Below are 24,309 nucleotides of genomic sequence, written 5' to 3'. Positions count from 1 at the left end.
GGCTCCCGCTCTGCTGTGAGAGCTCGAGTCTCTGCTCCGCACTGTCCTTCTCTGTGCTGTCGTCCAGCCAGAACTACTTCCTCCACCTGTTGCTCTTGTGTGTTTCTTAAAATGTTTTCTTTATTTTAGAGAGAAAGCATGAGCGGGGGAGGGGCAGAGGGAGTGTGGGGGACAGAGGATCCGAAGTGGGCTCTGCACTGAGAGCAGTGAGCCTGATGAGGGGCCCGACTCACCAGGAGATCATGATTTGAGCTCAAGGCGGACACTGAGCTGACGGAGTCGCCCAGGCGCCCTGTGTGTGTGCATTTAAGACCCCCCACTTTTTGAGCTCTGCTAGACAACAGTGACCAACCTTTTCATTAAGAAGCTAAAAGCACCGACCCCCCTCCACCTCCACAGAGTGAACATCAAAAGGATGCTTCAAACTAGCAAGACTGTACCCAAAGTTCTACAGAGAAAGTTTTGGTCATTCTCAAGTTTATTAACTAGCACATATATCACCTTCTAAACCCATGAATCTATTACCAGAGCTCAGCTTTATCAAGGGGGCAACGAGAACGATTGAGGGGAAGGGCATTGCAGGTGGAAAGCCCTAGGGGTCTGTCTGATCCTCAAAGACACTGAGCATTGGAAGGGATACCCAAAATATCGGGGGCAGGTTCCAACAAAGGAGATGTGGTTTCAGTAACTAATTCTGTGATCCTAATCAGCCAAGCTGAGTATTTTGCAGAGGTGCTTGGAGGTTGGGAGACCTAATCTTAGCAGTGTTACACATGCGACACCAGCATCTGGCAGAAGGGAAGATGTTTTGTGCATCACCAATGAGTATGTATTTTAAAGCATTTCAACTTCCTCCTAGAAAAAAAGTCACAGATACAGAAATAGGGAAGAAACCACAGGCCATTCTAAAAGAAGCTGTCCCACTGAAGAAGTTAATATCAACATCAACACCCACCTGCAAACACACACACAGACAAGATGGCTGTGTTTTTATCAATAGGAACAGCTGATAACCCAGGTCAAACACAGTATCTGTCCTAGTGATAAAAAGCACACGTGCATCCCACTATGTACTAATGAGGAGTGCATTAAAGTAAAACATTAGAAATTAAAAGTAGCCAATTAGTCTCTAAGTGGCAATTACAGGTATCTTCATGCGAGTCTGATTTTTCTTTTTTCATTTAATTTTTTTTAAAGTAGGCTCCACACCCAACGCGGGGCTTGAACTTACAACCCCGAGACCAGGAGTCACATGCTCCACCAACCGGGCCAGCCAGGCGCCCCTGTTAGTCTGATTTTTCATAATGGCAAAATGAAAAGTTTTGGCTTTAAACAATATAAGGGCATCCTGATCTAAAATAAAACTATTTCACGGTGATTTTTCTAGGAGTTAGAATTCGGGTGCAGTATTTTCTCCTGTTCCTTTAAACCAGTGATTTACTCAGAGGAAGTGACATTGGCAAGCTGAAGTTTTCTCGGGGGAGGGGGAGTTGGTGGTGGTGGTTGGGGAGGAGAGAGGAGTTGAAACCACAGCAAAAATTTACTAGGCCAGGTCTAGCAGCAAACCAAGAGCAGAGTCAGAGGCAAATCTGAACACCAGTTCTACCATCAATTTAGAAGGATCTGAAAAACAGGACTACTACCCACGTCCTTAAAGAGTGCATTTTGTGAGCCATAAATAGAATTATATTCAAACAAATCTCTGAGGAGCTCCAGGGGGGTTTAGTCAGTTAAGTGTCTGACTTCAGCTCAGGTCATTATCTTGGGGTTCATGAGTTCGAGCCCCGCAATGGGCTCTCTGCTGTCAGCACAGAGCTTGCTTCGGATCCTCTGTCCCCCTCCTCCCTGCTCCTCCCCTGCTCATCCTCTCTCTCAATAATAAATAAGGTTAAGAAAAACTCAACAAATCTCTGAGAAAGTGGGGTACTTTCTTTTCCCTTTCTCCCCACTTTTTAGAGGGTTGCCTGGACTTGAGTGCTTTGGATAGAAAAAGGAATGGAGATGTGCTCACCACACGAGAGGTTTCCAGGTCTGTCGCAAAATGGTTAATGAATTATTTTATTAAAAAACTATTTACTGAATGCGCAGAGGTTTTTGTTTCAGGCAGTGGAGTGTAGCAAAAACACACACACAAAAGTCCTTGGTGGGAGAGTCAGATGACAGACAAAAAACAAGTGGCACTATTCCCAATACCTAGGAAAAGGTGGGTCTGTGTCAATATAATGACACAAAAAATATATATATAAATATATATAAAAAATATAAAATATAAAAATATATAAAAAAATATAATGAGCAAACTTGTACCTATTCCGTGTTTAGAAACTTAAAATGTTACTTTCCCGTGTTCTAATTAAAAACAATTTCTAACTTTAGGGGTTTTGTACTTTTTCATGTTTTTATAACTGTATATATTTCATTTTTTTCTTTTAAGTTCTTTTAAATGTTTAACTACCTAGAGCGCGCACACACACATGTATAAGCAGGGAAGGGGCAGAGGGAGAGCGAGAACTCCGGGCAGGCTGTGCACTGTCCGTCCAGAGCTCGATGCAGGGGCTCGATCTCACGGACCATGAGGTCATGACCAGAGCCAAAATACAAGAGTCAGACGCATAACTGACTTGAGCCATCCAGGCGCCCCAACTATAGGTATTATTTTTATTTCATAACTATAGGTATTTATTTTATTTTATTTATATTTTATTTATAGGGATTACTATTACCTTTATTAACTAAAGGTTAGGATTCTGGAGTTGAAAAGACTGTGTAGTTCAAATCAATAAGTAATACTTTGTTTCAATCAAACTTTATTTCCAGTTGTCTGTATTTTTCACTAGCAGGTTTAACTGACAAAATGTTATTTGATTCCTTCCTCTTTCTTAAAGTTTAATAAATTGAGAGAGAGAGAAAAAGGAGGAAAGGAGGGGGCAAGACAGGAAGGGGAGAGTAAAGGTCATCACTCTGGATTCCACAGCACGTTTCTGGCACATGACCCACGTGTACTAGATTTACCACAGGAAATCCCCATTCCTAGGATTGGGCTGTCACCCTCATCAGCCAGATTTTATAACAGTTGTTCCTTGGGGACGGGGGAAGGAGAGACGGATAAAAAAGCTGGGAAAGGTGATTAACTTTGATAAAAACGAAAGATTTAAGAGTCAACTAAACATTCAAAAGTGCATTAATTCCTTTCTTCTTTTCCTTTTTCCTTTCCCTTCCCCTCCCTTCCCTTTCTCTTTTTACATGAACTCTATGCCCAACACGAGGCTTGAATTCACGACCCCGAGATCAAGAGTCTCAGGCTCCACTGACTGAGCCAGTGAGGCACCCCTGCATTTTTTTTTTCAAAAGCAAACTGATTTGAAGTAAATATGTATGGTAGCTGAACAAATGAAAGAAAATAACCACCAAACTGGATCCTAATGGAAAAATATATAATCAATACCAAGGGCAGGAACTTATAAGGCGCAGAAATATCAGCACTGAAAAAAATGTCCTATTGCTACACCACAGAAGCGATTATGTCTGCAATATGCAAAAACTTGCTTAGATGCAAATTACATCTGGTGAAAATAAAGAGTATTTTCTATGGGGCCTACAGATTTCTGCCAATTAGTTTTTTGTCTTTAATTTTTTTTAACGTTTATTCATTTTTGAGAGACTGAGACAGAGTGTGAGCAGGGGTAGGGCAGAGAAAGAGGGAGACACAGAATCGGAAGCAGGCTCCAGGCTCCGAGCTGTCAGCACAGAGCCTGACAGGGGTCTCGAACTCATGAACCATGAGATCATGACCTGAGCCAAGGTCAGATGCTTAACCGACTGAGCCGCCCACCTGCCCCTGCATTTCTGCCAAGCAGTGACAGGAGCAGCAAGCATCGGAAACACTACTGGCTGTGGTTAGAAACAAGGGGCTTATCCATGGTTGCCCCTGTGTTCTTTTGTGACATCCAATTAATAACTGCACACAAAGGAAAGCAAGCTGGACAAAACACTTCTGATGAGCAGTTGTCTGGGAGACAAAAGGAATTCTTTTTTTATCAGCAGAAAACCAGGGAATACTTAAAACTTATATTGAGTTCCATTTCTCTGCATATGGTAAACAGAAAGGAGTTTTATGTATAAGTGAATGCAATCTTAATTTTTTGGCTAATAGTTTTTCAGATAACTTGAACGCTACCTCAGGCTCTCACAAGTTACCATTTCTTTTTTCAGATATTTACTTGTTGATTCAAACAACTACGATTTTTAAAAGCCACCACTGTCAACAGGGGCACAGCGGTGACAGGTCAAAAAAATTCTCCTGAACGTCATGAGCTTACCTACATGACTCTCAGTAGAAGGCTATCAAAAATCAGTTCACTAGGCTTTGCTCCCTACCTGTCCTCAGAGCTGGATACTGGAGACAGGAAGAATGCTCTTAAATTCAACAAGTTACACGAAGCACAACGGACCAGAGAATCCAGAAGTCCCCAGCTGCTGGTACAGGACTTGTTTGTAGCACTGGGTGATATTCTTCTATATATATTTTTTTAAGTTTATTTATTTTGAGAGTGACAGAGTGCAAGTGGGAGAGGGGCAGAGAGAGAGAGAGAGAGAGAGAGAGAGAGAGAGAGAGAGAGAGTGCCAAGCAGGCTCCACACTGTCAGCACAGAGCCCCATGTGGGGCTCGAACCCATGAATGTGTGAGTTCATGACTTGAGCCGAAACCAACCAAGAGTCAGGCCCTTAACCGACTGAGCCACCCAGGCACCCCATGTACTCTTCTATTTTTTATCTACGTCATTTAGTGAAAAAATTTATCCAAAGGAGCAAAGAAATAGAAGCTTATGTCCAGAGTCTCATTTGCCTTTCCAACTGCAGCGATGAGGCCAGGCGGGGCCCCTCTGGGGAACGGGCGCACAGGTGGCACAGGAAGGACAGCACCACTGTCGCCCGCAGCCCCCACGCTCACCCCCCTCCCCGGCAAAGGCAGCTAGTGAAGGAAGCGGGGCGGCCGTCTCCTTACCCGCACTGTATGTACTAAGCAGCGGGTGTCACTAGGAACAGGAGTGGCCCGGCACCAGGGCACTGACCCTAGAAGGGAGAGGATGCCCGTGGCAGACAAAGCTCAGCACCAAGTGCCTTTCAGTTTGTGGTGACGTCTGAGCCTTTTTCCTCCCGGATCCGGAACGGAGCAGAACTGATTGCGCAGAGATTCCTGATCATCCCCTCTGCGTCTCCCGTCACATCACCCCGTCTTCACAGCTTCCACTCCGAGAGTGGCTACCTCGGTGGTAAGAGATGGATCCGTCCCTCTGGGTGATGAGTCCCTGTCAGTGGGAGACAGCACGGCCCCGCCACTGCGAGGCAGGGAGACCAGGCAACCCCTCAACCCCTCCGGTCCCCGCCCCTGGCTTCCGGCTGACAACTGCCCGCCTACCCCGGGGCCCATGGACCCCTGACGTGCTGAGACAGCGTCTGTGCAGTAGGCAAGGGCAGGGGACGGCACTGAGTGCTGAGTCCCGGGCGCTGCCTGTTTTCAGGTTCAACAGCTCTCCATTCGCTCCTCAGTCCCTGGTCCTGCCGGTCTCTCCTGCTGCTGGCATCTACGCGGACTCAGGGTCCTCCGCGTGCTGCGACGACTCTGCATACTCGGCACGGGGGCGCGGTTCTGGCTACAGGACGGTGCTGTCACCGTGCCCGGTTTCTGCTACGGAAACTGCCTTCAGAAGAACTGGACACAAATTTCTCCTCACTCTTACTATTTAGGAACTCTTACTAATTAGGCCCTTACTAGGGCCTAATTTTTCATTTCTTAAATAAACAGATACTATAATAGCTTAGGACTAAAAACAGAGAAATCAGCGGTAGATTTTTATGGTACTCTGCTAAAAACAAACACTAAAAATGCCCATGAACTGAATTATATTTAAAATTACATTTAAAATAATATTTTTCCAAATAACATTACCTAAACGTTTCCATATTTAGAGATAGTTTTAACTGCTAAAGTGCCTAACTGTGCTCTTCTCTACGGGTTTACGAATGTCACCTGTAGGTCCTCCTTTCCTGCCCACCGACCATGAAAACTCAGGTGTGACGACCACTGCAAGCAGGAGCTGTCCCCGCCCAGGCACCGTGCTGGCTGCAGAGGGAGCCGCTGGGCCACAAGGGGGAAGGGCTGTCTTCGCTCAGGCTCTCCAGCCTCTCAACGTTTAGGCCGGAGGACACAACTTAAACAATCACAGGGTCAGACTGGCCCGTGCTATGAGGTCAGTTCGCAAACACGGTCCTGCCGCCTTGGGAAATAAAACGGGCGGGGACGGCCTGCCTGTCACCGCAGGGTGTGTCAGGGGAAGTCACGCAAGGGCAGGGCATGGTCAGCTAGACCAGTGCGCCGAGGCCCACGACACGGCCGCCTCCCACGTCACCGTCACCCTCGGCGGGTCCTGCGGGCCACGGCTCGGTGCTGCCCGGGCTGCACGCACCCACGGACCACCGGGAAGGTACGTGACAGAGAAGACAGGCATTTTAGGAGAGAAGGACAAGGCGGCGCTGCACCTGGTCACCGGGCAGCCACCCCCTCAGCGTCCCAGCATGTGCCCAGCAGGCGGGGCTCCCCCAGGTGGGGGCCTCATACTGACACCCCGCTCTGCTCAGCGACCTCGATCCGCGTCGCACACGCATACTTTTTAAAACAGAAGCTGTCCGTATCTGGAATGTCTGGTGGATCGCAAGCCAGCACTGGCTGCAGCTCGGAATGTGACCGGAACAGGCACCAGGAGATACATACATGTGTCCTGGGCCCCCTACACTGAATCTGATCACTTCCAAAGTTCCAATTGTGACTTCCCTCCAAAGAGCCTATCACAAAAAGACTTTCTAAATCACTGAGTTCCCGAGTTGGATAGTGAGAGTGTGGGTAATGAGGGAATGTGTGTCCTGGAAAAACCTCACACAGAAAACGGGAGTGAGAGACCGAGATAACAGAGGATGTAGAAAAATAGTTTACTAGACACAGAACACAACGAGCCTCATCTTCCACGTGCAAAGACGACGGACAAACTGTATCTGTGCCGGGTCCATACTCACTTTACCTACCTGAAAGAAAATACCACGGGCACAAATCTCCCTGGATGGGAAACTAACTGTTCTCTACAGACGCTTCTATGGGGAAAGACAACCCATATGCTTTGGGAACCCGGCCCACAGGGAAGTTCAGGGTGCTGTGACATTCTAAATGTTCCTTAACAAAAAAGCTGACTTACCCGTACTGCTGCTTTCTCTCATTCTGGCAGGACTGCCTTTTCTCCCATTTAAAAAATACTATTGATGGACAGATTTTTTTTTTTCATTTTAAAAGTTGACTTCCTTCTGTAATTTGATCCAAACTTAATACCAAACAATATAACACACTTGAAACCTCATTCCCTTTTTGACTTTTAGTATTCTTTAGTGCCATTACTCCCTCTGCAGGCAGAAAATGTGAATGAACTAATTTTGGCAGGTTTCTGAAGTAAACCAAAAACACAAGTTAAAGAAAAAAAGTTAACCTTTTCCTTGGGAAAATGTTAATTTAACTAGAAAAAACATACCCATTGTAACTTTTGCAATAAATAGTGAATTTCCTATTGTCATTCAAGTACCCCGAGAGGCCCATCAAACATTTAATATAAGGACCATATAACCACTTAGGAGGCTAGTAATATACAGCCTAATATTTACACGAGCAAATAAGAATTATGGAATCAACAGGCTCCACTTTACTTGGGAGCCCAGGATGCAGATCAGAGTCACAAGACTGGGAAATATGGGTTAATACAAGATTTGATATAAAAAATGCACGAAGCAAGGGGATAGTGCTTTTTCTTGTAACTGGCCCAGCACACAGTGTTTGGTCTAATGTTCAAACACTGAGGCTCATAAAGAGATGACAGACGACAAGATCTAATTTCATCTCCTTTAACCCCCGAGGGTAAGAGCTCAGCTCGTTCATTTTATTTATTACCCTTCTCTTCACCCAGAGAATCTCAGCTCTGACAGCATATTATAATCATTTGGGGACTTTTAAAAAATTTATGCGTGGTCCTCACCCAAGAAAATAAATCAGAACGAAATCTTTCCCGGCGAAGCAGGATACTGGTAGTTTTAAAAAGCTACTTGCTAATATTATCAAACTCTCAGAAGAAAACTCAGGCAAGAATTTCACGATATTAGACTTGGTAACAATTTCTTGACTGTGACACCAAGAGCACAGTCAACACACAGAAAAAAAGAGCTAAACTGAACTTCATCAAAATTACAAACTTTGTACAGTTAAGAACACTATCAAGAGAGTAAAAAGGCAACCCACAGGATGGGGAAGAATCTGGCAAAGTGCACACCGAGGGGACGAATGACTGGAAGAGACGCACGTGAGCGGAGGGTGGGTCAGCAGCACGCGGTGTCAGGCAGGTACAGATGAAGCCGGCACCGGGACAGCTCTGCACGCCCATCAGGACAGCTATCGTCACAATCACACAACACCTAACAGAAACACCAATGCCGGGATGCGGTGACACTGGAAGTCTCTATGAGCTGCTGGCAGGAATGTCCAATGGGGCTGCTGCTACGGAGAAGTGTACGGCGGGCCCTCAGAATGCTCCACAGAATTACCCTGGTTCCGCAATGCTGCTGCTGGGCGTACACCGAAAAGAACTGAAAGCAGGATCGATACTGTGCGCCCACAGCAGCAGCATTCACAGCAGCCGCAAGCTGCAAACAGCTCAGGATGTGCCCTGATGAACGGGTAAATGGTGGCACGCACACGCAGTGGGGCATTATTTGGCCTTAACAAGGAAGGACCTCTGGCACATGCTGAAACATGGCTGCACTGTTAGCGCATTATACGCAGCGCGATGGCTGGATACAAAAGGACACATCGTGTATGATTCCACGGATCTGAGGTACGCAGATCAGTCAAGTTCACGGAGGCAGAGTGGCCGGGGGTTGCCAGGGGCAGGAGTAACGGTGAGTTAGCGTTTCCCAGGACGGAGCTTCAGTCTGGGGAGACGCACAGGTTCTGAGACGGATGGTGGGGCGGGTCCACAACAGTGTGAATGCGCCCAATGCCACTGACCGGTACGTGTACAGACAGTTTACGGGAAGTTGTGGGTATGGATGTGCACCTGACCACAATTTAGGAGCCACTCAGGCAATTCCAGTAAGTAGCCAGAGCTGGGGGCCAGTGTTCCAAAGACCAAGGAAAGGAGCCAAGACGGGGAGGGCGTGACAAAGTGACGCGAGGCTACATCTGTTCAGTGTATGTTTCTGATGGAAGGATGAGAAAACTACGTGACCCGGGAGGTGTATTTATAAATTAAATGTCATCCTTTGACAGACAGGAGACCTTCTACTCCATTCCCGGGAGAAAACACGCCCTCTTTCCATCTTGGTCCTCTTTCAAGTGTCAGTAACATGTCCACTCCTCTGCCAACAGCTTGTAACAGGGTCTCGTCCGTCACAGGACATACCGAAGGCCCACGGGGCAGACGTGCGGTGTTACATGCTGCGCCCACATGCTCTCTGAGGCCTCAGAGCCATGGCCAGACAGCCAGTAGGCGGCAGGGCTGAGGCTACACTAGGTCTGTTGGATACGATCTCTCCTTCTGAGCTGGTTACCTGAACACCATCCACAGGTCCCCGCTCTCACGTCCCCACTGCTCTAGCCACCTGCTCCTCCACTCCTACAAACAGAGCTTCTTGGACTTCAAATCCAGGTGACGCCCTAGATCATCAGAGTGTTTCCTGAAGTCATCCCACCAGGGCCCAGCACACTTAATCCCCACCCTCCCTTTTGAGAAGGCTGCACTGTCATTTATGTCCCCAGGGCCAAAGCCCTAGGAAGCCGCTGAGCTAGTATGACTGCTGGCTACCCAGGGACACTACAAAGGAAAACCGCCGAACAAAAGGAGCCTGTGGAGCCCCGGTCTGGATGCGGTCTGGATGTGTGTGCAGGATGGAGGGAGTGCCTCTGGCCTGAGGCAGGAGGCATGTGCTTGTGAGAAGCCAAGACAGCAAGACGGAAAACAAGAACCAGAAATTCTGCTCTGCCTGTTCCCACCCCTAACCGTGTATTTGGTGTCTGCTCTGCCTTTCAGAGGCTGGGGGCTCTGGCCTGGGCGCAGTCTAGTTAGGGTCGGCAGAAAAGAACCCCGCTGTGAGGAGCTGGGAGGAGCGGGTGGGAACGAATCCCAGGCAGCCGCTGTCTCCCACCCCAGTGAGCTCACTCCAAGATTAAAGACCACACATAGCCTTTGAATGCTGCTCTCACTCAGCTCCTCCCCAAAGCGAGGAGTGGTGTCCTGAGACGGTGCTGGGTGATAATAATGAACCGCAGCCCATGGGTCCTGGGTTGGCAGCCCCACGGCGTCCCCACTTTCATCCCATAAGCTCATTGCTGGGGCTAACGGGGTGCTCAGCAGGCCTGGCTGCCTGGCCACATGTTACAATGATCTGGCAGCTTTAAAAACCTGGTTAGAGCAATTTCTGAGGTTGGGCTTAGATAGTCACAGATTTGTAAGGGTTCCCAGGGTCCCCAGTGTACAGCCGGAGTTGACGCGAGTTTCTAGCCTGGCCTGTCTCCTTCCACATTACGTGAGAGTAGCCAACATACACTACGACATGTGAGGACCACAAGTATTTCATGGGAGAAAAACAAAATGGATTCTAAATTATATGAAATACAGAAAGGATAGACCAGATTAGGAATTTAAACTTTTAACAACAGTAAGTGATATTATTAAAGAAAACAAAAACAGTTCAGAAATTTTAAGTATAAAGAATATACTACTTGAACTAAAAAACACAAGGAATATACTCTCAGGAATAAACTAGCTGGGAGACCAGATCTCCTACAAGAAAAAGGAAGAGAAAAAGCGCCAGGAAATAGAGCCATAAAAGACTAACACCCACATAAGTGATGTCCCAGAAAAGGGAACAAAGGTGGTATGAAATTTAGCTGAATAGATAATGGGAGATAATTTCTCCAGAATTAGATGAAAAGTTCAGCACGACAGAGTCAGCTCTCAGAGTATCAAACAGGAGAGAAAGGAAAAACCCAGACCTAGTTACACTAGTAAAATTAAAATACGAAAAACAAGATTTTCAACAGAATGCTTATCACGCAGCAACTTCGTAGCAAGTGTTTATAAAAAGCAAATCAACAAAAACATGAAACAAAGACACCATCAAATCCTCATGAGGCAGTTATACCAAATCCAACTCTACCAGAGGAAAAAATAACATTATTAAAATAAATGTTTAGGGTAAGAATGGAATGAAGACATTTAACTGCTTGTCAAGGGTCACACAATCCAAGACTCTGGGTAAAACTGCTTCTGGCCACAGTAAGGTTTCATCTGTCTGTATATTTCTATTTAGGCTCCTCTTTTGAGGAGTACTTTAAACTCTGTTCTCAAGGCAGGCTTCAGGAAAGACAGATCTGGACTAGTTTAGGCATGCACATTTCAAACACTCCACATGCGGTCATCCTCTCGGAACATATGAAAAGCCCAGCATATTCTACTCGTGTCTACGTCCGCCAGGAGCTGTGGAGATGAAGTGCATGAAGTAGGCATGGATTTAACGGCCAAACACCTCCTGCTTTCTAGTAACAGTTAGAAAGCCAGAGCCTTCTCATAAATATGTTCTCAAAGAAATGCCTTATATCTTTCTTCTACCAGTTATGCCACAGGCTCATAGAAGTTCTCCAGTGGTGGCTTACCTGGTCAATATCAGCGTTTCTTGGAAGAAAATAAACGATATTATTAGTGATCTTCTGGGAAAGCCTGAAGATTTCAAAGGTGGACAGGAGTTAAGGAATGGTAACAAAAACATCAGTTCATTTCTGACCAGAGATACATTCTTAGATCTTAACCCAAATATATTTTGATACGTAACAGTAAGACGCACATTTAGATCCTCTACAGGAACCTAAACGAGAATTAATTAGCAGATTTTGTAACTCAGATGGGTCATAGATTAGAAGGTAAAACCGTTCATCTAATTATCCTTGTGGAGGGTAGCCAAGAGTCAGAAATATACTCTTTCTGCCGCTTCCTAATTACCATGAGGACAGAAAGAACAGGAGAGCACAATACCACTTCTTTCCAGTAAAGAATAAAAGACAAGTAAATCTGGTCACTGTGATTTACATTCTAAATTTTAATTAGCAATTCAGAAACATGCTTCCTGTTAGAGTCAAAGAGATGATTCCTCTGGGAGTAGAGATAAAGTAAGGGACCAAAAAAATGTTATCATGAAAGAAAACTTTGCTTCGGTATCTTGGAAGTGAGAGGAAACATTGGAAGATGCAAAGAGAATTAGCTGAAGCCAGTGTAAGCTGAAGAAAAGTTGAAGGACGGTTACCCAGACTCTAGGGACAGACTCTAGGGTCTTGAGGACTCTACCAATTTCCAAGACAGTAATTTCAAGCAATTAATACTTCCTACTCCTTGTTTTATAACGATATAATTGGATAGTAACCATAAGAAATGTAACTTCACGTTTGCCATTACTCTTGGAAATCAACCACCACTTAATTTTTACATGCTTAATTTTTACATAAAAAAGCAAAATAAACTGGAACCTATCAAGTGCTATTAGTGGGTATGTCCCCACTTCACTAACCTCTCTATACCTGAAACACACACGTGCACACACACGCGTGCACACACACATTCATACGCACCCCCTTCTGTCTACAAGCACTGTTTGAGTAATCTGTCAGCCTTCCAAAGGATATCCATCAGGAGACATCATGGTCCTAATGTCAAAGGTCTCTGCAGTAGCATAGTCTGGTCCTCCCCAAGGGGGGCTAAGAAACACAACATCAGCCTTTAGATGAGAAGCCAGCAGGAGGAAATCTCCACAGATGAACTCGATCTTGTCTGCTATTCCATAAACTTCGGCATTATTGCGAGCAAGATCAATCTTAACAGGATCAATGTCAATGGCGATCACTACAAGTGGGAAAAGAAGAGAGGAGCCAAATGACACTGTTACACAGAGCAGTTCACCTTCTGAGCAGTCTGCTTTTTTCTCTTTGTTAAGAACTTTTTTTAAAGACCAAGGAAGTTTGGTACGTATACCAGGGATAAAAATTTAATTAAAGAATTAAACCTTAAGTAGACAGATTCACTTGTGTAGTACCAAGAAAATGGGACTAAATGACCTGGCGTTCACAGCTGTGTCCCTCGGCCGGCTTTTCCAAATCAAGTAGAGACGTAGTCACGCAGTATGTACTGAGAGCAAAATGCCTGTTTATTAGCACTGTGCTCTGGCGGCCCGAGCAGCGCACGCCTGGAAAGGTCACCGACTATAACACGAGGATTTCAGAAAAGACAAGGTTCCTAAAATGACACAGCCTCCAAAGACAAATTTGACATCATCTACAGAAGAGCAAATAGAAACACACTAGACAAACCTACAGAGCCAACTTTATGAAAAAGAAATGTAAAAACATCTGCTGATGATGTTTAATGAGACATCTTAGGAAGCAGGGAACTGACAGCATTATGTTTTCACCGAATGGGCTTTCATTTAATTGACTGCAATTTCATAATTAGCAATGCAAACGTAAGTTGATTTTAGCTCACTCGTGTCCTACAGTAAATACCTCCAGCGTACCTGTATGTGTACCAGCATGCTAGTGGCAATATTTCATACCTGAAAGGTCTAAGTGGAACCCTAATGCATACACCTTGGGTGTCTGGAAACAGTTATTTTCTAGAAAATGCTGGTTTCAAAATGTGTTAACACTTTTGAGAAAGAATGCACTAAATAATCACTTGACCAATGTATACGAGCTTCAACTACATGTTGAAAATATGCATTTACAATGCTATTTTTCTGTTCTAAATAAGCCAACATTCATTAGCAAAAAGATGAAAATGTCCTTTTAGCTGTTCAATCTGTCCACTTGTAGTACAGGGACAGATGGACAGATATACCGACAACACCAAAAACTCAATGGGGAAAAATGACTTTCAACATCAAACATGCTCAGTTAATTCTCAGGTTTTTGTCTACATTCCCCTTGAGGCTGCTTTATTTTTAGGCCTAACAGAATATAAGCACTCAGTCTACTATGTAAATGAAATGCTGACCAATGTTGGGTGACATTACACAGAACTGCACTCTCCAGTGATGGGAGCTACTAGCCATATGTGGCCATCACCTTTACATCGATTACATTGAAATAAATAATTCAGATCCTCAATCTCACTGAAACATTTTAAATGCTGCTCAACAGCCACATGTGGCCAGTGGCTATCATACCTAGACAATACAGAGATAGAACATTTCCATCAACATAGAAAATTCTATTGAATAGCAGTGATACTTGAAGTACACCAAGAGGGAAAAAATCTTTAACATCAAAATGCAAAACTTTGTGGATTCTTTCACATTCAGCTGACTATATGCATAGACAACCACCATCTGAGTGGAAGGAAATAAGTGGCACAAAGGGAGCATGCCAGTTATACACAATGCTATTTTCTCTTATGTGTATGGGTACATACACGTGTATGTGTGTATTCAGTTGAAGAATGACTATACGTGCATATGTGTATACATATATATATATCTCAATGCACACAGAGATATGTAGGCACACAATAATCATACTTCAAATGTTCTGAATTCCTTACCATGGTGCAGCACCTACCACTGACATTAGAGCATCTGTGGGCTGCTTATTTGGGAATGGGTCACAGGATATCACTATGCTGAACAGGCTGAACAGGCTTGAGGAGGCCTAAGCTTCCCGTTCCACATTCCACATGCTGCAGACAGAAGCAGGATCACGACAGTGCCAGAGAGGCATGGTGTTTGCTATCTGCTTCCCTCTCCTACCAGAAGCTGGCTATCCGTAAGCGTGCATGATTAAAAGACCCTCAGGCGCTGTGAGGAAGGTTGGATCAGGGAGAACATGGCAGAAATAGACTTCCTTTAGCTTGGGGCCCAGATTAGGCATTTTCCTTTACCAAAGGTGTACTGAGCTGCAGAAAGCCTTGGCTACAGACCTATATTCAGAGAAATACAAATCTACAATATGGAGAGTTTCCATAATAATTGAAAAAATATCCAGATCTATTTGTTGCTTTATTGGAGGGCAGATATTTTAACTGTCACGTTATGATACAATGTCAAAATGAAGACCAATGTGACAACTTTTGAGGAAAAATCATTTTCATGCAATAAACACTGATCTGACCTATAGGAATGGCTTACCTGGCAACTGCGGAGAGGAAATTTCAGAGTCAATAATGAATTCAAGGAAAACGAGAAAATAATTCCTATTATAATAACTATGAAAACTTTCATTCAGGCTATTAGGAGACCATATAAGGTAAGCAATGTCATGCCCCAGAGCATGAGTAAATAGGGGTCACATTCATGTTAAGTTTTCCTTCATCACTGTTAGCTTCTATGTTATGCTTCCAGAATCACACTTTCCTAGTTAATAGTAAGAACTGTATATAAACTAATGAGACTTACCTGTAACTCACTGAGATGGAAACAACATGTATAATAGAAAGACATTGGGGGGAAAATCATCTTCAGAGTATGACTCAACTGATATGTTTACAATATCACATTAGGGGCACCTGGGTGGCTCAGTCGGTTGAGCATTCGACTTTGGCTCAGGTCATGATCTCACAGTTTGTGGGTTCGAGCCCTACATCGGGCTCTGTGCTGACAGCTCAGAGCCTGGAGCCTGCTTCAGATTCTGTATCTCCCTCTCTCTCTGACCCTTCCCTGATCATGCTCTCTCTCTCTGAAATAAAACATTAAAAAAAATTTAAATGTCACATTATACTACACTTTCAAAAGAATTTAGAAAGAATAGGGATATCAGAAAAAACCCTAGCTTCATGACTTGGTTGTGCCAATCTGGGCAGATCATTCAATTTTATAAAGCTTTCTTTTCCCTGGGAAACAGCACATGCACTACCTACCTGACATAGTTCTTGGCAGATATAGAGTAATAGAGGCTTTCTTTTTCGTGTTTCTGAAGTCAAACACGAGGATGATCTACTATGTGAAAGATGTTTAGAGTCTTATGATGTTAAAGATGTTTCAGAGATGATCTCAATTTAAGGTCTCCTTTAAGCTGAGGTGAAATGATGTCCAAAGTCATCAAAGTGGCAAAGCTGGGACTCCCTGTCACTCTTCTTCTAAGGAATGGCTTCCCATGTTACAACTGGTAGTTTTACACAATGTCATTCATCTTGGCTTCACCAAGCTGTGTCTGTGTGATCCTGGGCAAGTTATTCCATTTATTTGTTTATCTGTGAAACACAGATAATAAAAGATGCACCTCACAAGATTGCTGACTAATAAGTGTATACGTATTAAGCACTTACACCAGTATGTGATACAAGGTGTATGGCTTAGTATATGCTACCTAGTATTATTATTTTTAAATGTTCATAATTATTCTGTGCTGTCAGCACAGAGCCCGGTGTGGGGCCTGATCTCATGAACTGTGAGATGATGACCTGAGCCGAACTAAAGAGTTGGATACTTAACTGAGCCCTGCTATTATTATTTGGAATATTGGGCATTAGATTACTGATTATACATAATATCTCAGCATGGACAGGCTGAAGCAAAATGAAACTTTTTATTCAAATAAACTAACAATAAATTACTTTCTTCCATTGATGGCTAATTACCTCTCTTTCCTGTTAAGGCAAACTGAATGGTATTTCCTCCGACTCCACAGAACGCATCTACCACAACATCACACTTGAAGGACTGGCTGACGCGGCCAGCAATGTGCTCAGCGATCTTCTCGGGGGTAACCGAAAACCAGCCCTCTGCAGAGGAAAAGCACTCCTGTGAGACGTGCAGTTTCAGGAAGCCATCCCAAGCATAGACGTCACAGCAAACAGTACTGCATATTATATAACTGAGCAAGATCTAGTTTCTCTTTTCAAAAGATTATAAACAGCTTAGTTAAAAAAAAAAAAAGTTCAATAGAGCTTGTTTTAAAAAGCAGTACCATTCCCATTCCCAATTTTCACAGAAGCAACTGCCTCGATTCTGGCCTGATGCTTTTATAAAACACTTCCAATAACTGAACACAATTTTAGTTTTTCTGTTTCAAGTATTAACGACTATTATGGAAAATGGAAAGTTAGCTATGCAACTGGCCAGCTCCCCAAACTCCACTGAGTTTCCTGATTACTTTATTTCTAACAGGGAAGCACTGAACCAGATTTGCACTTGACACTTTGGAAAAATTTGTACATTTCCAAAGAGTCAGGAGAAGCAAGAAGCTGACAGCAAAAGGCCGCAAACCTGTAGTAATAGTAGACCCCTCTTCATTTTCAGAAACGGGGACCTAGGCCCACTCCAGAAGAAAGGATACTGACTTCCTTTCCTAATAGAAGAAATTAACATGTTTTTCAGAAAGATATTCCTTCTGAACAAAATCATGCACCAATTTTCCTGTTCCCTTTCCTTGCCAAAACTTTAAATTGCTCATTGTTGGAAGAATATAAATATGAATTCCTTTTATAGAATTAAAAAGCTTTTATCCAGACTTATTTCTCCAAACTCCTATGTACTTTCTTCGATACACAACATTTTGTAAATTATTAGAAAAGGGTCACAGAACCCAAAATTCTAACCACAGATCAAGCCTCCTGATTTTGACAGTTAATAAAGACCAATGTTTAGGTAGTCCCGATATGAAAATAAGCATTGGTTTGCAGAACTGAATTAAGGAAGGTGTTCAAGACAGCAGGAGCACTCACGGAAGAACTCCATTTCCAGTGTTAATTCATTATACTACATCTTCCGCACTAGGTATTTCTTCATCAGATGTTCTGCTTACTAATCTATTGATTTCTTTTGCTATCTATCCTAAAATGCTACAAATACAGATTAAACCCGAATGTGAAGTTTTAAAAATATATACATACTCAAACTGAGAGACATGGTAGAAAATAATTGGCCACTTTTGTTTGGAAAATGTCAAAGTCAAGAAAGACAAAAGTGCCTGAGAACTATTCCAGATGAAAGGGAACTAAAAAAACATGAAAACGAAATGCAATATATGATCCTCAAATGGAAGGAAAAAAATGCCATAAAAGACACGATTCTGGCAACAGATGAAACTAGAGTCTCGACTGCAGAATAGAGTATTGGAGAAAGGTTAAACTTACAGTTTTATCATCGTTACGTAAGGAGGTATCCTTGCTCTTACAAAACACATGCAGGATTAAGGAGTGGAGCAATCAGCTCAGAAACACACACACAGACAAAATGATAGAGCAATGTGACAAAATGTTAACCAATAGTCAGATCTGGATAAAGGACATTATGAATTTTTTTTTTACTCTTCCTGTCACTTTTCTGTAAGTCTGAAATTATTTCAAAACAGTGTCCAAAAAAAATCACATATATTTTACCTCTGTCCAGTTTGATCCCATCATCAAAACGGGAGAAGAGCCTGTATCTCTGGGCCCAGTATTTTGCCAGCTCAGGAACGGCAGCTATTTCGGGAGGCAGGCCAATCGCCCTTTTGTTCCTCTTCTTCTTCTTCTTTTTACTTTGAGCTAAAATAAAAGAATATTAAAAAAACAGATGCTCACTATGAAACAAAGAATCACAGATGAAGTTATCTAAAAGTACAGCCACACTGAACACTTACAGTTGGGAGTGCGCTCCAGACCCGCATGCAACGGCAGCCCCGGAGAAGCAGGAGGGCACGAGGCAAACAGCACAGACTTTACGTTACAGCCTCTATTTCACTGCTTATCATATAAGCTCCCTGAGCTCAGGACAGAAGCCTCGGCTCACGAAGCTCTAATTTTTAATTCCTTGAAAGGAATGAATGAGTAGCATTTTATCTACTTACTTCACAAGATTGTTAGGGGATGTGTAGAGATACTCTATAGGTATAAAAGTTACTACTTCTGTTAGATAAAGCACTACTTTATGCGGTCAGTTATAGAGATCCCAACATTGTTCTTCCCTTCTTTAAAATAACATCTCCCAGACTGATTGAATTCTAACTTTAAGCTCGGTCAATCCTGTGACCCCAGACATGACCTGAACGTCCTATGACCTACAGGAAATTAAAACAGGTCACTGCTTTACTGTTAATAGAAAAGGATCTCATTCATTCAGAGATGGACTTTTTTTTCTTATTTTTTAAAATGTTTTATTTATTTTTGAGAGAGCAAGAGACAAAGTGTGAGCAGGGGAGGGGCAGAGAAAGAGAGAAGGAGACACAGAATCTGAAGCAGGTTCCAGGGTCTGAGTTGTCAGCACAGAGCCCAACACAGGGCTCGAATGCATGAACTGTGAGATAGATCATGACCTGAGCCGAAGTCGGACGCTTAACTGACCGAGCCACCCAGAGGCCCTGAAATAAAAAGAATTATGAGAAGGAAAAGCAGGGCAATCCCAAATTTCGAGAGGGATAAAAGTCACTTTTCGCCCAGGGGAAGAGGGCAGCGGTAGTGACCTGTGTCAGCGGAACAGAGACACTTCGCCTTCCCACGCGCAGCCCTTGGAGTGACCGCGCTTGCTCAGCCATGGGTGTGGTGTTCTGGCCCCAAATCACAGCCACCGGCACACTGCACTTCCTATGCCTTCTTTCCACTTAAAATCAATAGTAGTGAGAGGAGCCTGGGTGGCTCAGTTGGTTGCATGTCTGGCTCTTGACGTCGGCTCAGGTCATGATCCTAAGGTTGCAGGATTGAGCCCCACATTCACGTTCTGCCCCTCCTGCGTGTGCACGCATGCTCTCCCCCCACCTCAAAATAAAATAAGAGTGAATCCTTAGGTTTAGATGACTAATAACTGACAGCTAGGGAAGCACGTTACCTAAGTGCATCAGCGAGTGGAAGCATATCTGGTCTTACCTGCAGCGTCTGCCTGAAGAGAGTCTGGTGTAATCCGAGTGGCACAGTCTTCCTCATCTGTAAGAGCCGTCACTGTGCTGTCTCCTTCATTGTTTGCTGTTTCAGGTTCCCCGGCTGCACATACAGCCTGACACTTTTCAGGTCCTTGCTGGCTTGTCGCCAGCAGGTCACCACCTGTTTTAACAGACGGTTCCTGTTCCTCTGAATCACTGCTTGTGCACGTGTCTTGTACACTGTCCTGAGATGCTGCCTCCTGTGGCGCTTCCTCATTCACTGGTTCACTAACCCACTTTAGGAACTTTTCTACCTGAAATTGTAAGTCATCACAAGCATGAATTAATTCCAAAATGCCCAGAACAGTCCAACCTGCTTTTCCCATTTGGACTTCCCTGAGAAGCTGTCATAATTATTAGCTCCAATAAGTGCGCTGTATCATACAAGCTAATTATGCAAAAGTAATTCTGAGCTAACTGCACCATCTTCATAACTGGACGTACCATGACCTTATTAAAGATCTCTTTAAAAGGAAGAAAATATCAGATTAAACACAAGGTGATGACTTTCCTGTAATGAATTAGCACTGAGAGGATAAAGCTGAAGTCCTGGTAGCTTTCCATGGAGGCTGTTGACAATATAACCAGACTATGCGGTGTTACCGTTACAAACATGCCTACTTACTGTTGTCACTAATACTAGCTTTTCAAACCACACGGACCTATCTTCAATGGCTGAGTCTACGATTTATATTAAATTGTACTCAGCATCAAAGACAGACTCTAAAAAGATTTAGTGCCCATCTGAAGAAAAAGAGCAGTGCTATCTTAGAATGCAAGTTGCCCTTTAACGGAGTAGGGCCTGTAAAAGGATTCCTAAAAACCTAGATTTCTTAGAAATGAACAAGATTAGGTAACTCCCTTACAAACTTTTGTAACAAGAATATGCTATTCAAAAAAAAATTTTTAGGGGCGCCTGGGTGGCTCAGTTGGTTAAGTGTCTGACTTTGGCTCAGGTGATGATCTTACGGTTCGTGGGTTCGAGCCCCGCATTGGACTCTGTGCTGACAGCTCAGAGCCTGGAGCTGCTTCAGATTCTGTGTCTCCCTCTCTCTCTGACCCTCCCCTGCTCACGCTGTCTCTCAGAAATAAATAAAACATTTAAAAAATTTAAAAAAAAAAAAAAAAACAGAAAAAAAATTTTAAGCTTATTTATTTAGAGAGGGGGGAGGGGCAGAGAGAGGGATAGAGAGACTCCCAAGCAGGTTCTGCACTGTCAGTGCAGTGCATTGGGCTCAAACCCACAAATCAGGAGATCATGACCTGAGTCAAAACCAAGAGTCAGACACTTAACCAACTGAGCTACCCAGGTGTCCCTACAAGAATATCCTTCCTAACAGACCTTCATGACCCTCCTAAGAGTTAGGAAATTGGAAGATGAGCATAGACAAACCCAGACTCTTCATGGGGACTGTGCCTATATATCAGTCAGATAACTAAGGACACAAGAGCCATGTTTCTTTTTTCCTCGGTAATACATAGCCGGTATGTTTCTGCTCTTTGTCTACAGACGGATGTACAGTCTACAGATGGATGTACAGGGACAATCACCTCCAACAAGTAAAAAGTTCCACAGGACTGACTGACCTAAAGTGGGAAATGTGCTCCAGGCATAACCAGGGCCACTGACATATTAAAATATCACTAGCAACCAACTGATCTAAAATGAAAAGGAAAACACGAAGGCAGCTATAAATCTGTTGCACGTTTTGGAAGGATGCTGAAGTCAGGAAGGATAATGTAACTTAAGGGTAAAACAAAGTCATTACAGGATCTGAGCTTTTGTTCTGTTGCCCAGAGGAGTTGCTGAAGAAGTGACTGATAACAATGATACAAACGTTTTGCTCATGAGAAGGTGTTTTTTCCCCGCTCCCTATAATGGAAAAGTATCACTCATCAAACCAAGCAAAAACTATTCTAATTACTTTTGTTTTTAGGTGCTTGGAAAGCAGGTATAGCAGGGTCCAAGAGAAGGGACATGAATATTTCAGTTAACAGTGTAAATCACTAAATTCGTATGAGGCCATTAGGAGGAACTGGTTAGTGTAACGTTTAATTGATCGCCTCTGGATGACCTCATAATTAAGACTTACAATAAACGCTGTACTAGAAATTGACTTCCAGGATCCTTCCTTTCTGATCCTTGGGGCAAATGAGAAATGCTCACTGTTACTATGTTTACAAGGCAATTTTATCTATCTTCCCAAATACTTTATAGTTTTCAAAACATCTTCCTTTCATGTTACTAAATACCAACTTACTCTTTTTCAAATTTAGTTCATGTGATATATGCCTTTAGGAAGCAAGGGGAAAAGAATTTTAGGCACTCATATCTGGTAGAAACAGGATTTCCATTTGAATACAATTTGAGTCAAGCTCACAAAATGGGATTCTATCTGTAAATATAAAACAAAATTTATACATACCTTAGTCAAAGCTTTGCTTTTCTTGAAAACTGTTTTTTCTGACTCTTCAGTAAAGAAGATGTGTTTGTTTTTCATATTTATTTGTCTTCTCATGTCCAGGAACTTTGACTTATACTTCACATTCTTCTGCAGGTATCTGACCCGCCGCCGACTGAAATTTGAAATCCCACCGTATCTGTGACCAAACCAAAGGAAGAGGACTCAAACCTGAAGATTTATGAATTTGTTTCCTTATATGAAAAGAGAATAAAACTGGCAATTTTCACTATTTTTCAATTACCAGCCACCATTTTAATTTCACTTTTCTAAATTACAAAAGTATGAAATAAAGTTCCAATGCACAGATATTTAAGATCTCAGTTGTATGTTAATTTTAAGTAAATGTGAAACTTCAGTTGGGAATATCAATATACGTTATACACTGCAGAAAGCAGATATTACATAGTAAAACATAATAAAGAAATTGCACAAAAATATGTAATAACCCCATTGTACATCAGGGAAATATCATCTTTGCTCATGGTGAGATGATACCGAAGCTCTTTAATAACATACATATTTGGACTTCAATTATTTTAAAAGTGGTCACTAGGGGTGCCTGGGTGGCTCAGTCAGTTAAGCGTCCGACTTTGGCTCAGGTCATGATCTCATGGTTTGTAGGTTTAAGCCCTGCTTCGGGCTCTGTGCTGACAGCTCAGAGCCTGGAGCCTGCTTCAGATTCTGTATCTTCCTCTCTCTCTGACTCTCCTCTGTTCACACTGTCTCTCTCTCTCTCAGAAATAAATAAAAAACATTAAAATTTTTTTTAAATTAAAAAAAAGTGGTTACTGACTTCTTAATCTAAATTAATCTGAGCTTACCAAAGAAGCAAACCCCTATTAACAAAATAATTAGAAAATATCTTCTGATCTAACCATCTGAGTTTTTCTTGCCTTAAAACATACAGATCTGTTACAAAGACTTCTATGACTCTATCAAGCCTTATTTAAGTACCTCTCCCACAGACTATTAGAAACCTAAAGTATAATATACAATTTAGCACTTACAAACTCTTGAACAGTTTAGTGTTAAATATCACCTGTTATCTTCTAGTCATATTATAAACTTTATTTAAAAAATCCATCTTTTTCTTTTTTTTTTGAGAGTGGGAACACAAGAGCAGAAGAAGGGCAGAGCAAGAGAGAGAACCTTAAGCAAGCTCCATGCCCAGCGTGGAGCCCAACACAATCTCATGACCATGAGATCATGACCCGAGCCAAAATCAAGAGTTGGACACTTAATCAACTGGGCCGCTCAGGCGCCCCTTATCCTTTTCTTCTAAGTACAACTATGAATCCTAAATAGAAGAATAGTTAGGTCAAATCCCAGGTAACAGAGTAAATCTCCAGGGAGGTATACTAGCAACAGCCACTCCAGTAATTTCTCACTAAAATTACATGTGGGTAGAAATAAATTCTGCCAGGAATTTAAACATGGCACTATCGAGAAAATATTTTTATTACTAATCTTTGTGATCTTTAGCCTTAAATGATTATATGAATGGCAACTGCCTTTAAGTACCATAAGGGAGATATAATTGACAATTAAAAAATATATGTGTAGTATTATGAACATGTTATTCTTAACTAATTTGGATTCAATTTATAAGTCAACTTTGAGATCTATGTTCTTTTCTTGCTGACTGTGTAATATGTAGGGATCAGTTAAAATTTCACAACTAACAAAGTAAGTCTCAACCCTTAGAAACATCAAACACCTTAATCTTGGTGTAAATCACTGGTGCACGTTGACATAAATGGAAGGTCTTTAGTGTGCCTTAAATACTCAGTTTGGTTTTCACGGTATATGCAATAAACCCTTCAGTTTTCTTATACTTAATACTTGGGCATTTAACCCAGAGAAAACATACACCTTCTGTATGCA

General features: G+C 42.8%; 1 protein-coding gene across 1 annotated transcript in view; it reads right to left on the bottom strand.

Annotated features, from left to right (window-relative positions):
• The window catches only part of TGS1 (trimethylguanosine synthase 1), a 42,099-nt gene that overhangs the window by 1,775 nt on the left and 16,015 nt on the right, over positions 1-24,309 (bottom strand). Inside the window, exons 7-12 of the mRNA XM_039220290.1 lie at positions 22,387-22,561; positions 19,908-20,214; positions 18,447-18,593; positions 16,704-16,847; positions 12,764-12,980; positions 11,744-11,822 (exon numbers count right to left, since the gene is read on the bottom strand). Of these exons, the coding sequence (XP_039076221.1) occupies positions 11,744-11,822; positions 12,764-12,980; positions 16,704-16,847; positions 18,447-18,593; positions 19,908-20,214; positions 22,387-22,561 (1,069 nt within the window). The remainder of the gene's footprint in view (positions 1-11,743; positions 11,823-12,763; positions 12,981-16,703; positions 16,848-18,446; positions 18,594-19,907; positions 20,215-22,386; positions 22,562-24,309) is intronic.

The sequence above is a fragment of the Hyaena hyaena genome, unplaced genomic scaffold (genome assembly GCF_003009895.1).
Source record: "Hyaena hyaena isolate Hyena2069 unplaced genomic scaffold, ASM300989v1 scaffold_876, whole genome shotgun sequence".
Lineage (NCBI taxonomy): Eukaryota > Metazoa > Chordata > Mammalia > Carnivora > Hyaenidae > Hyaena > Hyaena hyaena.
The sequence above is the reverse complement of the archived record's forward strand: the minus strand, read 5'-3'. Positions and strand labels throughout refer to the sequence as shown.